This window comes from Copadichromis virginalis, linkage group LG3 (genome assembly GCF_057382275.1).
Source record: "Copadichromis virginalis isolate Kocher_CV1m ecotype Utaka linkage group LG3, C_Virginalis_male_GT1.1, whole genome shotgun sequence".
NCBI classification, from domain to species: Eukaryota; Metazoa; Chordata; class Actinopteri; order Cichliformes; family Cichlidae; genus Copadichromis; species Copadichromis virginalis.
In genome coordinates this window covers 57,568,109-57,583,838 of record NC_140620.1, presented here as the reverse complement: position 1 = coordinate 57,583,838, position 15,730 = coordinate 57,568,109, and the positions used below count along the sequence as shown (strand labels likewise).

General features: G+C 42.0%; 1 protein-coding gene across 2 annotated transcripts in view; it reads left to right on the top strand.

The window, feature by feature from the left end:
• Positions 1-15,730, top strand: part of adam19a (ADAM metallopeptidase domain 19a) — a 91,986-nt gene that overhangs the window by 35,908 nt on the left and 40,348 nt on the right. Inside the window, exons 1-3 of one of the 2 annotated variants that reach the window (XM_085451791.1) lie at positions 2,751-2,814; positions 2,961-3,101; positions 13,341-13,417. In XM_085451791.1, coding sequence (XP_085307917.1) covers positions 3,009-3,101; positions 13,341-13,417 — 170 coding nt within the window. In that variant the 5' untranslated portion in view covers positions 2,751-2,814; positions 2,961-3,008. Of the gene's footprint in view, positions 1-1,339; positions 1,422-2,750; positions 2,815-2,960; positions 3,102-13,340; positions 13,418-15,730 lie in introns of those variants that run through there. The other variant, XM_085451790.1, reaches the window with a different exon arrangement.

Sequence of the window (15,730 nt, the reverse complement as noted above, 5' to 3'; positions counted from 1 at the left end):
AGAATCACCAATTACCAGAGTTTGACCCCCGGCGGGTGTGTCGCCGAGTGGGGAAAAACGGTTAGACACATGAACGGGTTGGTGGTGTACCTGGGGCTTCTGTTTAAGACTATGCTTCCTCCTCACCGTCACCCAGCCACCCTCTTTCCCCAGCTGCTTGGGGTCTGCCGGGGAACAGCTAGCGGGGCCTACACTATCTTCGGCTGCAGCAGCTACAGGGGCCTGGCTAGCTACAGGTGAATGAAGCCGAGTCTCTAATTCAGTAATCCTGGCCTCCAGAGCTGCAAATATGCTACATTTGTTACAGATATCATTACTGCTAAAGGAGGCCGAGGAGTAACTAAACATCTGACACAATGAGCAGGAAAGTGCAGGAGGGACAGGTGAAGTAGCCATGGTGCTAGTGAGTCGGCTACGAGCTAAGCTAAGCTAGCGAAACAGTACAGACACAGCGAGTGAATACGTTGGCTATAAATTAGGTAGTGACTACACAGAAACTGTGCTTCGGATGAAACGTGAAAATTATACTATGAAAAATGAATGTATATAAAAGTTTTTAATTAAATTGCTAAGCAGATAAGCTACTCAAAAACACCACTGTGTTTGAGCAGGAACAGGAAGTGATACTCTACCGCAGAGAGAGCGAACACCAAGTGACAGTGCTACCAAGAGTTAGGAGCGATCCTTTTCAGTTTTTTCTTTCATCATCTCCAACTCTCTTTGCTGTTTAAATCTCTCATGGTTCAGCTGTAATGAAAATTCTTTCTGCTATTCAAATGTTAAGTTTGTGATTGCTGATACAAGTGTGTTTGGTAAAACCTTACCTTTAGTTCAAACCAAAATCCTTGCAGTGTTTTAATAGTTAAAACATTGAAATCCTGCCTCCAAGTATGGTTCCTGCAGGAAGACTGTGTGGATAGGGTCAATTCAGTAAAAATCTGTCACCAACCTTGACTTATCAAAGGATTATTAGCGAGTTCATTTAACTACATGTGTCTCAGATTTTGTGTGTCACTATCATTTTCTGTAGCACAGTTATGTGCTTTGGTCTCCTAAAATCCCCTGCTATATTCCAGTGTCTCATTCACATTCTTTTTGTACACATTGTTTTGTTGGTATAAACAATTATCAATTTTCACATATAAAGAGTGAAAAAAAGTTTATGACAAGAAAGTATTCTGTGTGATCTTGGCTTCAGGTTGTGTTTGATTTGCTGTCTGCCACTGATGCTGACACTTGCATTCAAAAGGGATTTTAAAAAATTAGGTATTTTATAATTACTTACACTTTCCTCTGTTTCTCTTTCTCTCCCCCCCCCCCCTCCCCCCCTCTCTCTCAGTGAGCTTTTGGGTCAAGACTTTACAGAGACATACTACACAGAGGATGGGAAACCTGTTACTCTTACTAATCACAATTACACTGTAAGTATAAAGAAACAAGAAGGGGTAGATGCCTAAGAAAATTTCAGTTATATTATCAATCTATTCAGGCTAACTCATCTTAAAGAATTTCCTGATTGTAACATAAACTCAATTTATGTGCTCTAAACTTGGGTCTCTGTTTGTGAAGTTCATTGTTCCAAAAAGCAGGCAGATCAGTTCCCTCTCTTCATAGAATGATTCTTTTAACCCAGATTTTTGAGATAAAACTATATAAACAAACAGACTCTGGTAATGGTGCTAAAGTACTGAAACTTGTTTACTTCCTAATGCTAGCTGTTTCTATTTGAAGGGCAGTCTGAGATTATAGGAGAGCGAGAGGGTGAGATCACTTTACTTTGGTATGTTTGAATTTGTGTATTTTTAGATTTGACAATGCACGCACTGCTTCCCTTGGACCAGCTGGCGAGCACTGTGAGGGTCATGTTCTTTACTTTTCCAGCGCGTTCAGTACCACCAGGCTGACCCTCCTGGGTGATAAGCTGAGAGTGATGTGGGTGGATGCCTTTCTTGTTTCCTGGATTGTTGATTGTCTGTGATGACACAGTGTACCGGGCTGTGGTTGACTTCTTTGTCACGTGGTGCAAGCAGAATCATCTGCAGGTCAGCGTGACAAAGACCAAAAAAATGATTGTGGACTGTAACCTCTGGTACAATCCAGGGGGTCATTGTGGAGGACTATAAATAGCTCGGAGTACACAGAGATAATAAACTGGAGTGGGTTAAAAATACCACTGCATTCTCAAGGAAGGGCCAGAGTCAACTCTATTTTCTGAGGTGGCTGAGAGGGTTCGACTTGGACAAAAAATTGGCCTGGGCATTTTGACTAGAGATTAGCTCACCAGGTATTATAGGAAAAGCCATGAAGCCTAATAAACTTAGACCTACACCATCCTCCCTATTCTGGTATTCTAACCCGTACTTAGTGGAAACCAAAAGACTGCTTTGTTAAGTTAAGCTCCTGAACTATCTATAGGGTGGGCCATTTATATGGATACACCATAATAAAATGGGAATGGTTGGTGATATCAAAGTCCTGTTTGTGGCACATTAGTATATGTGAGGGGGCAAAACCCTCAAGATGGGTGGTGACCATGGTGGCCATTTAGAAGTTGGCCATCTTGGATACAACTTTAGTTTTTTTCAATTGGAAGAGGGCCATGTGACACATCAAACTTATTGGTAATGTCACAAGAAAAACAATGGTGTGCTTTGCTTCCATGTCTGTGTTGTCCTCCCTCTGACTTGTCTGTTTTACAAATGTGTCTGCAGCTGCCTTCACAGTTGCGAAGTACCTGGCGATACTTTTGAGGCTATCTTGTGTGGCGGTCATCATATGATGGGCAGAGAAAATGTCTATCCCATTTGACTGGAGGTACTTCAACAGAAGAGTTGTATGCTCAAACACTCTAAGAAATCTGTGCTGTTAACACAGTTTCATGCTTCAAGAGACACTCTTTAAAGCCTTGTGCTTTGGCATAAACAGCTGGCTTTTCTTTTTCCCTCTTTTTAATCTTCCAGCGTGAGCACTGCATCAACAAAGAGGGCATCATCATCTGGTTTTCCAAAATGTCCACAAAGATTTTTTGGAGGGCATCATGCTTGGCGCACCACCATGTCTCACCTATTGGATTGAAGCATCTGTGTCTTGTCTCTTCTTGGGTTTGTTTCTCCTACAGATTAACCCTGTGATAGGACTCCTTGAACACTGTACTGCTCCGTTAGAGCTGGGCGATAGAACGATAACGATATGTATTGCGAAATAACTTTTTCTCGATAGAAAAGTTAAACTATTGCGATAGGCCTCATCTCTCTTGTCCTCTTAAAAAAAAAAAAAAAGAACAGCCAATCCAAATTAAGTAGCGCAGAGCCGAACCAATCACAGCCGCAGCGTCACGTCACGTGACTTGTTACGTACAGCACAAGTGCCAAGCCGCACATGTCAGGGCTCTGTGTGCGGGCAGGCAGAGATGAGGATCCAAATGCAGGACTCGAACACGGAATTGAAACTCAAAAACCTCAGCTTTATTGCTGGCAGGAAAACAAACATGAAGTGATGATGGAACACTGAGACCAAGGACACACAGGCATAATCTGATGGTACGACGCGACACCGAGCATGGGAAAACACAGGGCTTATATACACAGGGTAGTAACGGGGGAATCGGCAACAGGAGGGAGACACAGCTGGGAGAGATCAGGGCTAACGAGACAGGGGGAACAAAGCTGCACACACTAACATCAGACAGGAACAAGAACCTTCAAAGTAAAACAGGAAACAAAACACACTTTACTAAGACACAGACTAGACAGAGACAGACTTGACACTGACCAAAGGCTACTAAATGATAATCATAATCACAACAGTATCAGATCATAAATCATAATATGGAAAAACACCAAGAACCAGAGAAACAAAGGAAAATCCATGATGCAAAAGCACCAAAACATAATGAACTCAAAATACTGGGTCCAACGGACCCAGAACTGTGACAGCACATGTGTATTTGTTTGGGAAGCATATATATATATATATATATATATTAGGGGTGCAATGATACTCGTATCGATATTGAACCGTTCGATACAGTGCTGTCGGTTCGCTATGCATATGTATCGAACAATACAACATTTTTAATTGATTAACTTTTCTTCTGACGATGCTGTCTGTGTTGAGCGTGGGTGGTGGATCTGCGTTCGACTACTCCGCCTTGGCTGCACTGTCGAGCGCAGATCCATTGAGCGCAGGGCAAGCTAACAAGACAGAAGCTAAGCTCGTTGCAACATGGCAAATTGAACCTCCCCCACCCTCATTCAGATCTGGCCTTTGGGACTATTTTGGTCTTCATGTGAAGCATGACCCTGAAGGTAAGCATCTCAGGGACAAAAGTAAAACAATATGTCGGATGTGCCACGCAATGCTCAATTACATGGGTGGGAACTACTGCGTTAGCGCAGTTTGCTCGTTAACACGCACGAGGCGATACGCCGTAGCTCGTTAACAGAGATTTGCCGTGTTGTGGCGTTAACGTCACGGGTGGGAACAAAATGAATATGACTGCACATTTACGCCGACATCATCCTAGTGTAAAGACAGGTGGAAGCAGACAAAAACAACAAGCACGCATGCTACAAACTTTACCCGAGTCATTTAGACAGCCGTTAGCATGTGATTCTCCTTATGGGGACCTGATATGTTTAATATGCTGCTGAGAATATAGCCCAGAAGAAGTGTATAGTATAGCTTTTATTTTGGAAAGAGACATTTCTCTGTAATAAACTCTCTTTTCCAAAGATGAGTGATGTCTCGATTAGATTGACTTATTATTTTATCCCTTTGTTGTTTCAGCAACATTAAATTTAAAAACTGTACGTTTGAGTTAAAATATATATTTATTATTTTAATAAATGACAAATTAAAAAAGCATGAACATTTTTTTGTATCGAAAACATATCGACTCTGGTGTCACAGTTCGATATTTTTTCGATACAAAAAAAATGCGCTAACGCACTAGTTCCCACCAATATAATTGAGCATTGCGTGGCACATCCGACATAGTGTTTTACTTTTGTCCATGACGCGCTTACCTTCAGGGTCATACGTCACATGAAAACCAAAATAGTTCCAAACGCCAGATCTGAATGGGGGAGGGGGGGGGGGGGGGTTTCAATTTGCCATGTTGCAAGGAGAGCTTAACTTCGGTCTCCTAGCTTGCCCTGTGCTCAGTGAATCTGCGTTCTACTACTCCGCCTAGGCTGTACTGTCGAGCGCAGATCCACTGAGCGCTCAACACAGACAGCATCGTCAGAAGGAAAGTTGATAAAATTAATTAAAAATTTTGTATTGTTCGATACATATGTGTACCGAACCAAAAGCACTGTATCGAACGGTTCAATATCGATACGAGTATTGTTGCACCCCTAATATATATATATATATATATATAAAAAAACACCCAGCACGCCCCTGCGGGCGGTTTATCCTTCAAGCTCGGGTCCTCTACCAGAGGCCTGGGAGCTTGAGGGTCCTGCGCAGTATCTTAGCTGTTCCCAGGACTGCGCTCTTCTGGACAGAGATCTCCGATGTTATTCCCGGGATCTGCTGGAGCCACTCGCCTAGCTTGGGAGTCACTGCACCTAGTGCTCCGATTACCACGGGGACCACCGTTACCTTCACCCTCCACATCCTCTCGAGCTCTTCTCTGAGCCCTTGGTATTTCTCCAGCTTCTCGTGTTCCTTCTTCCTGATATTGCTGTCATTCGGAACCGCTACATCGATCACTACGGCCGTCTTCTTCTGTTTGTCTACCACCACTATGTCCGGTTGGTTAGCCACCACCATTTTGTCCGTCTGTATCTGGAAGTCCCACAGGATCTTAGCTCGGTCATTCTCCACCACCCTTGGGGGCATCTCCCATTTTGACCTCGGGACTTCTAGGTTATACTCGGCACAGATGTTCCTGTACACTATGCCGGCCACTTGGTTATGGCGTTCCATGTATGCCTTGCCTGCTAGCATCTTGCACCCTGCTGTTATGTGCTGGATTGTCTCTGGGGCATCTTTACACAGCCTGCACCTGGGGTCTTGCCTGGTGTGATAGACCCCAGCCTCTATGGATCTTGTGCTCTGAGCACAAGATATATATATATATATGTATATATATATATATATATATATATATATATATATATATATATCTCTGTCATGCTAGCTACTACACAGTACGAGTCATTGTAACTGACTGTAAAACGTAACGTTAGCACAGCGAAAATAAAATACACCTAAGCTTGGTTTATATCTGACCCAGATTGGCTGCAGTTCATAACTTCTTACCTGAAGTTCAGTTCCCCTGCCCCTCTGCCCAGCGACCTTGGGTCTCTCCTCCTCCTGCCTTCCCTTTCCCTCATCTACCTCTTGGCCTCCACCACTTACTAATGTTACTGAATCTGTGGAAGCTCCGCCATAGCCACCACCTGCCTGAAGGGCTTGTTTCTTATTGGCCCTTATTTTTTCCGCACCTCCTTTTCACTTTTTGTTCACCATTTTCTTGTCTTTGTCTGTGATAAGATTGCTTTCAGAGCCGTTGCCCGAGCAAGGGGGGGGGTTGTAATTGTGCCAGCCCAGAGTCGATCATGACCAATTAGCCAATCCACCACCTTTCATTTTTTTAAACCGTTACAACCCCCCCCCCCCCCCCAAAAAAAAAACAAAAAAACAAAACAAAACAAAAAACAAAACAAAAAACATCGGCCCATAACAACAAAAAATCACCAATGGCCCACCAGGAAAATGCCCGATGGCCAGTCCAGCTGTGCTGGGGTCCATTAATATCTATCAGACAATGCTCAGGAGATTTCTTTATGAGTCTGTTGTGGCCAGTGCCATCCTCTATGCTGTTGCATGCTGGGGCGGCAGGTTGACGGTCTCAGATGCCAGTAGACTCAGTAAACTAATTCACAAGGCCAAGAATGTTGTTGGGACAGAGCTGGACTCCCTTAAGGTGATGTTGGAGAGGTGGATGTTGTCTAAGACAAGGACAATGCTGGACAAAACCTCCCACCCACTTCATGATATGCAGGACAGTCATAGGAGAACGTTCAGTGAGAGACAAAGGCTACGTTCACACTGCAGGTCTTAATGCTCAATTCAGATTGTTTTGATCAAATCTGACTTTTTTTGTCTGCTTGTTCACACTACAAATAAAATGTGACCGCAAACGCGCTCTAGTGTGAATCCTCAAAGCGGCCCACATGCCCAAAAGAAGACATCACACACAACACGCTCTGTTTAGACCCAGACCAAACAGTATTGTTTGACTGATGGCCCTTAATATAAAGACTTGTTGCGGACTTTACGTTTCCCAATTTTGCTTTAAGTTATAAAGTTATTTTGTTATTTACATATGGCCTACTACTATACTACTACTACTATCCTTATTGCTGTTTTAGAGGAGCGGTGCTGTTGGGTCTAAACTCAGACCCCGCTGTATCCAGGACTTATTCCCATGAAAGAAAAACAAGGCAACAGTGTTCGATCGATTTCTTGCGCAAGGGAGGCCCTTCCATCTGTGACCAGCACGTCGAAATGACCACAATGGTGGCCCTCCTCTCGCTGCCTTTTATTGACAAACTTCAAACAATAGTTTACAAAACACCTCCCCCTGCAACCCGTTTGGTTACATAGACAAGGACTGTATGTAAATGTTAGAGATGGCACGATACCACTTTTTTATGTCCGATACCGATACCGATATCATAAATTTGGATATCTGCCGATACCGATATGAATCCGATATAGTGTTTTTTAATCAACAAAACTGTTTTTTAAAATATCTTGCTGCATTTTGCAAGTCTGCAAGTTCATACTCAAGTTTAAAACAACAACTACACTAAAGCTATTCTGTTATACCTGTATACAAAAAAATATTTCATAGTTCAGCAATACTGATCAATCTAATAAACTTAGACCTACACCATCCTCCCTATTCTGGTATTTTAAAGAGTACTTAGCGTAAATATTAAGCAACCTAACTAATAGGGTTCCAACTCCCAGCAACAACAAAAAGAAATAAATAAAAAATAAGGAACCACCCCTCACGCTCCACCTCATGATGCTTAATCGACGTAATCAACCTTAATTTGATGCAGTGTGAAAAAAAATGCACAGAAATCAATTATTTTTCAAGAAATATTAAATAGATTCAACATCTTTCTTCAACAAAATTGCAGACTGCACAGATGGTACCTTCCCAAAGTAAAAAGTACTATAGCATACTAGGGTATATATTAGACTTAATAGTCACTATATACAGTAATTGACTTCTATTCATTTTACATCAAATTAAAACTTTGGGTGTCAGATAATTATTTATTAAAAGCTCGACATTTTAAATGAGAATAAGAAAGAAAAGTATGTCTTTGTGCCCCCTTTTCCCTGTTCATGCCCTATCGGCCCCCCTGGCTAAACTTTGCTAGATCCACCCCTGCACAGTTACCAGCGTCAGCTACGTAGAAAAAGATCCTGGTGTAGAAAGAAATATTAAATAAATTCTAACGACAGCTTATCAAGCTTAAACGTTCTGCTGTTGTTCAGCCGCTGGTTTCCTCTTTCTGGTGCAAAGTGGGCCAAAAACAAACAAGAGACACGGACTCGCGACAGAAAAGCCGATCAGCTGATCATTGATCAGTTTCATGATTGAAGTAGCAGCCGGAGAGCGAGAGGCAGTCGCTTGTTAAGCTTAACGTGGGAATGCTTTACAAACATTCAGAGATGGACTTACACACTTGCTTTACTTCTCTCGGGGATAACTTTGTCGGAGATGAAATGCCAGGTTGCTAGCGAATCTCCACATGCTATCCAGACCACCGACAGGTCCGGCATGCCACAGCTGCTCTATCACATGATGCATACTGCTCCGACTGCTAACGTTCTGAGGTGAGTTACGGCGTGTTGCAAGTTTTGCGAGGTGCTTTCGTGATATTTAATGGATCGGATTACATTTTTTATTTTTCTCCGATATCCGATCCAGTAATTTAGGTCAGTATCGGACCGATACCGATACGTAATATCGGATCGGTCCATCTCTAGTAAATGTATACACTGTGTGTGTGTGTGTGTGTGTGTGTGTGTGTGTGTGTGTGTTAGACCTCCTGCTGACCAAAGGGTCGTAAACCCAGGAAGCTTACATCAAAAGAAACAGATCTTTCAGATAGGATGTACAGTGGGGCAAAAAAGTATTTAGTCAGCCACCGATTGTGCAAGTTCCCCCACTTAAAATGATGACAGAGGTCAGTAATTCGCACCAGAGGTACACTTCAACTGTGAGAGACAGAATGTGAAAAAAAAATCCATGAATTCACATGGTAGGATTTGTAAAGAATTTATTCGTAAATCAGGGTGGAAAATAAGTATTTGGTCACCTCAAACAAGGAAAATCTCTGCTCTCACAGACCTGTAACGTCTTCTGTAAGAAGCTTTTCTGTCCCCCACTCGTTACCTGTATGAATGGCACCTGTTTGAACTCATCATCTGTATAAAAGACACCTGTCCACAGCCTCAAACAGTCAGACTCCAAACTCCGCCATGGCCAAGACCAAAGAGCTTTCGAAGGACACCAGGAAAAGTATTGTAGACCTGCACCAGACTGGGAAGAGTGAATCTACAATAGGCAAGCAGCTTGGTGTGAAAAAATCAACTGTGGGAGCAATCATCAGAAAATGGAAGACATACAAGACCACTGATAATCTCCCTCGACCTGGGGCTCCACGCAAGATCTCATCCCGTGGGGTCAAAATGATCATGAGAACGGTGAGCAAAGATCCCAGAACCACACGGGGGGACCTGGTGAATGACCTGCAGAGAGCTGGGACCAAAGTAACAAAGGTCACCATCAGTAACACACCACAACGGCAGGGAATCAAATCCTGCAGTGCCAGACGTGTTCCGCTGCTGAAGCCAGTGCATGTCCAGGCCCGTCTGAAGTTTGCCAGAGAGCACATGGATGATACAGCAGAGGATTGGGAGAATGTCATGTGGTCAGATGAAACCAAAGTAGAACTTTTTGGTATAAACTCAACTCGTCGTGTTTGGAGGAAGAAGAATACTGAGTTGCATCCCAAGAACACCATACCTACTGTGAAGCATGGGGGTGGAAACATCATGCTATGGGGCTGTTTTTCTGCCAAGGGGACAGGACGACTGATCCGTGTTAAGGACAGAATGAATGGGGCCATGTATTGTGAGATTTTGAGCCGAAACCTCCTTCCATCAGTGAGAACTTTGAAGATGAAACGAGGCTGGGTCTTCCAACATGACAATGATCCAAAACACACCGCCCGGGCAACAAAGGAGTGGCTCCGTAAGAAGCATTTGAAAGTCCTGGAGTGGCCTAGCCAGTCTCCAGACCTCAACCCCATAGAAAATCTGTGGCGGGAGTCCGTGTTGCTCGGCGACAGCCCCAAAACATCACTGCTCTCGAGAAGATCTGCATGGAGGAATGGGCCAAAATACCAGCTACTGTGTGTGCAAACCTGGTAAAGACCTATAGTAAACGTTTGACCTCTGTTATTGCCAACAAAGGTTATGTTACAAAGTATTGAGTTGTATTTTTGTTATTGACCAAATACTTATTTTCCACCCTGATTTACGAATAAATTCTTTACAAATCCTACCATGTGGATTCATGGATTTTTTTTTCACATTCTGTCTCTCACAGTTGAAGTGTACCTCTGGTGCAAATTACTGACCTCTGTCATCATTTTAAGTGGGGGAACTTGCACAATCGGTGGCTGACTAAATACTTTTTTGCCCCACTGTATCTACAATAAAACCTCCCCCAGCACAGAGTGGCTGGAGAGGTGGTCAGAATCAAAGAGATGGCTTTGATCCTACTGCTTAAACTAAGACTATACAAATTTAAGAAACACAATGGCAACATTCAACAATTAGACTTAACAGGTGCTTCAAAGGATAGCTGCAGATTTCTGTCAGAATCTGCAGATTATACAGTACAAATAAAATGTTCACGTTTCTCCAGCGCTGTCTTCCCAGCAGTTTCACTAACATCTACACGGGATGGCCAGGAAGCATTCACAATGTCTTCTCGGGCGCTGATAATTGCCGTCTGTCAGTTGTGACATGGCCATTCAAACAGCAGTTCTAAAACATCAGATGTGTATCGGATTCAGTACCACATACGAAAGTGACCCAGGTCGGATTTGAAAATATCGGATTTGTGCTGTTCACACTGTCATACCATGATCACTATCATACCATGGGTCACATAGGGTCAAAAAAGTCGGATTTGATGCGCTTTCGCCTGCAGTGTGAACGTAGCCTAAGATCACCCAAATGCACCACTAAATGACACATGAAATCATTCCTGCCTGTGGCTATCAATGCTAACTCTAACCCTGTACAACTCCTCCACCTAATGCACAGTGCAGTAGTTACACCCTATTGCATATGCTCTACAGGGAAAATAACAAGCTTATAGTTTAGAGTAAAATGTCAATCATATATTCACCTCTGTAATATTCTTGATATTAATTATTTAGCTATTTATATATATTTGAGCTATTTGTTATATTTTGTAAACTTTGTAATATATTGGTATCATTTATTTTAGTTCAGTCTTTTCCTGATATTGTCTTGGAGCAACTGTAACCACATAATTCCCTTGGTGATTAATAAAATATTCTGATTCTGATTACTTGTCCTGATGGAAAACCACTGCCATGTCCTCAAACCAGAGATGCCAGTGTGAAACTAGTCAAGGTTAGGATTGTGAATACAAAGCCAAGGGTCCCCGAGAATTAGAGGTGTCAGCAGGGCTTAGTTTTTAACACTTCTTGGCCCACCCTAAAGCTCTTCTTTGTAGTAATTCCCCCAGGCAGGCCATTCTTATGCTGTCAGAAATACAACTGTGCTGTTGAAACACAGGGAAACACTGAAAATCCACTACTAGTCTCTATTAGGACTGGGCGATATGACCCAAAAATCATATCTTGATATTCTTTAACTGGATGGCAACATATGATATATATCTCGATATTTTTTTAAAGCCATAAAGTAAGAATAAAAAGAGGGTTCTTAGTCAAAGCTGTGTCTATAAGATGTTAAACTGTGTGTCTTTTTCATAACAGTGACATGGTTGTATTTTCCTTAACTGAACGAGTCGTCAGTCATTTTTGCACAATGGGAGGAGGTGCTGTCGCGTCGTCCATGTTTTCTACAGTCATTGGTAAAGACAAACGAGGCCCTGGTTGATGTGACTTCCTTGTTACGTGATTTGAATTGTTGAAAAGATGCAGGAAATACAGGAAATGTTTCGCATGATCTGGATCCGAGTTTAATGTAAATTAATAAAACACACCCTCCCAACTTGCCAAATGTCAGTTATGTCCAAGTCAGACAAGGACTTCCTGTAATTTTTGTGGACATATATAAATCAATATGTATTTATTTAAGTGTGTGTGTGTGTGTGTGTGTGTGTGTGTGTGTGTGTGTATTTCAATTGTCTAAGTATATATCTTTCCAAATGTGCTATTGGTATTAAATTCTCACCAGATGTAAGTAAAAGAAACCCATACATCCACACATACAAAACCCCCCCCCAAAAAAACCATAGATATCTGTAAAAATGTGTAATAGTAGGAAATGACAGAAAAAGTATTGAACACATTAAAGGGAAATCAACATAAACCAGACATAACCAGAGGGAAAACTGTTCCGGTTGATGGAAAACACTGGGGAAAACTGTGGCGTCACAAGAACAGTTTTTTTACGAGAATGGGAGCAAACACTTGCTCAGGTGAGGAATTGCTACTCTTAATCCACTGCTGTGAGACCTGCCTTCCTGAACAGACAGAAAGAAGGATGGTTGCGGACAGGAGCTGGCTGGCAGTGGTGAGGATGGAAGCTGGTGAAAGGTACCCTTAACTGTACTGGTAATATGTCCATATACAGGACATGGGCGAGGTTGCAATGGAATGGGCGAGGTTGCAAATTTTCTGAGTTAAAGGAAACTAACAAACCTAAAGTCAATCATACAGAACAATACAGAAATAGAACAATATGGGAATCAGGAAAAATCATAACCACAAGGAAAACAAATTATATTTATAGAAACTACAAGCATAAATGACTTCTCAAAACTCAAAACAGTGAAGACTTAAAAGACTTCTCTGATGTTGTGCAGCCAGATGCAACCAAGTGAAAGGAGGAGCTGTTCAACTTTGTCTATGGTGACATCCTGAATAACATCCAGAAGTCTCTCTAACAAAAGTAATCTAATCTCCAACAGGTCAATCCATCACACCGAAGAAACAATTCTGTATTTTTGTAGAGCTTTTTTGCTAATGAAAGATGGAGATAATGTTTCTAAATCTTTTCTCTTTCAGGATCATTGCTTTTACCATGGCCATGTAAGAAAACATCCAGATTCCTGGGTTGCACTCCGCACATGCTCAGGATTCAGGTACTGTCCCTACCTCATGATTAATTGTTGTTACACTGTATCAAGTGTTATTAGGTGAACATAAACAAACATTAATCTATCTTTTTTTCATTTATCTGGTGCCACGTCACTGGTGTTATATATGTGTTATACAAGCTATCGCCAGTAGTGGTCACCATGTAATGTGTGTGTATCTTCCTGAGGTATAATGAATAAAAAGAAGAAGCCTGAATGTAAACAGCTAACGTGTTTATCTGTCTGGCTCTGTATAACTCCTGCTTAGTTAATGACACAAACAGGGGAAAACATAACAGCGGGGATAACCTCCACCTTTAGGCGTGCTGGCATACTATCCGCCACCTGATCCAACTCACCACCTGGTTGGGATCAGCTGACAGTTCAGCTCTTTTCTTCATCTGTGTCCAGAACTTATGGGTATAGATCCGATGATACAATTACAAAAGCAATCGTGTATTCCACAAATAGGAATGCACATTGTATTGCCTATTGCTGCACCTGTAAGAGACAGAAAAAGCAAAACAAAACAAATGTACAGCACACAAAAAAATACAGAGATACATAAATCTACATTATTCCTATAGTGTGTGTGTGTGTCTGTGAGAGGGAGAGAGTGAGTGAGTGTGAGAATGCCTGTGTCTTTGTGACAAATGTACTTGATAATGAGGGTGAGAAGCTGCAGCAATGCCCTGCAGAAACCTGGGGCAGACAGAGATAAAACCAGTACAACCACGCTATCCGCAGCTTCCAAGAGTACCAAAGGCCACCACTAGCACCCCAGGGCCACATCTCAAGACCGTCAAGCAGCACCCACCCCAGTCCTCCACCACCACCAACTGAGGTAGATGCACAGGCCAAACAGCAACCGCAGCTCTCCAGCCCTCAGGAAGACCGCCAGTCAGCTGCAGCCCAGGAGACCACCACCATCCACCTCCAATTCAAATAGGGAAACGAGACTACAGCAGATCACCCCCACTAAGTAATGGAATTGATCAGTGGGAACCAGAGAGAGATAAATTCATCCAGTTGGTGTTTTGAGGAGACAGACATTTTCTCCAGACCAATGTGGTCAAGAACTAAATCTTTATATTGAACACATAAGCATCAGGCTTTTCTTGGTGATGCATAAGGAAGTAAGGAGTACACATGATGTATTTGCTTCCATATCTAGTTCACTTATGTTAACTATGTTATGTTGCACAGTGAGGTTGAGATATAGCAACTAAACCACGTGGTTAGGTCTTCACATATCTTCTGCAAGAACTGTTGGACAGGCATGCAGAACCATATAGCATGCACATAGCTCTCAACAGAGTTGTCTTTGCAATAGGTGCATATGTTCGATTGTGTAAGACCCATTGGGAACAACCTTTGTCCCGTGTAGTGTGTTCTATAGAGATTATTGTGTAAGTTGTAAGTTGGGGCATTTAGTCATTTTTAAACAATAGCTTATAGCATTTTTGATCACCGTTTGGGCAGGTATTTAAAACATTTTGTTACCCAAGTAGGTATTTCTTGATTCAGTTGACCAGGATTGAATGTTTCTTCTATGATGGATTTCAGTTGATGATATTCAAGAATGTCACATTTGCTCAGTCTATGTTTTGATAGTTCTTCAAATGAAATGAATTTTCCATCTTGTATAACATGTTCTAGATTTTTTAAATCCCTTTCTCATACCATGATAAAAAACTTAGTATACCCTTTTTCTGATAAACAACTGGATTGTTCCAAAAGGGTGTTAGTTTACATGGAATAAGCGAAGACTTAGTTGTTTTTAGGAATTCCCACCAGGCTGTCAGAGAAGTGTTTATGTTGAGGCTTTTAAAGTAGTTATGCTGCTTAATACTGGAGATGAGGAAAGGCAGATTACAGATTTTTGCTTTTGCACAGAATGCTTCTTCTAGGTCCAGTGAATGATTGTCTAATAATTTTATTTTTCAATTTTTCTAATTATTTTATTTATACAGCACCAAATCACAACAACAGTTGCTTTAAGGTACTTTATATTGTAAGGTAGACCCTACAATAACTCATACAGAGAAAAACTGCCTTCTGCGATGACCCGTTGGGGTGAGAGAAGGAAGACAGGATAAAGACATGCTGTGGAAAAGAGCCAGAGCATAACTAAGGGAGGATTCAGGGTCACCTGATCCAGCCCTAATTATATGCTTTAGCAAAAAGGAAAGTTTGAAGCCTAATCTTAAAAGTAGAGAGTGTCTGTCTCCTGAATCCAATGTGGAAGCTGATTCCACAGAAGAGGGGCCTGAAAACTGGAGGCTCTCCCTCCCATTCTACTTTTAAATACTCTAGAAA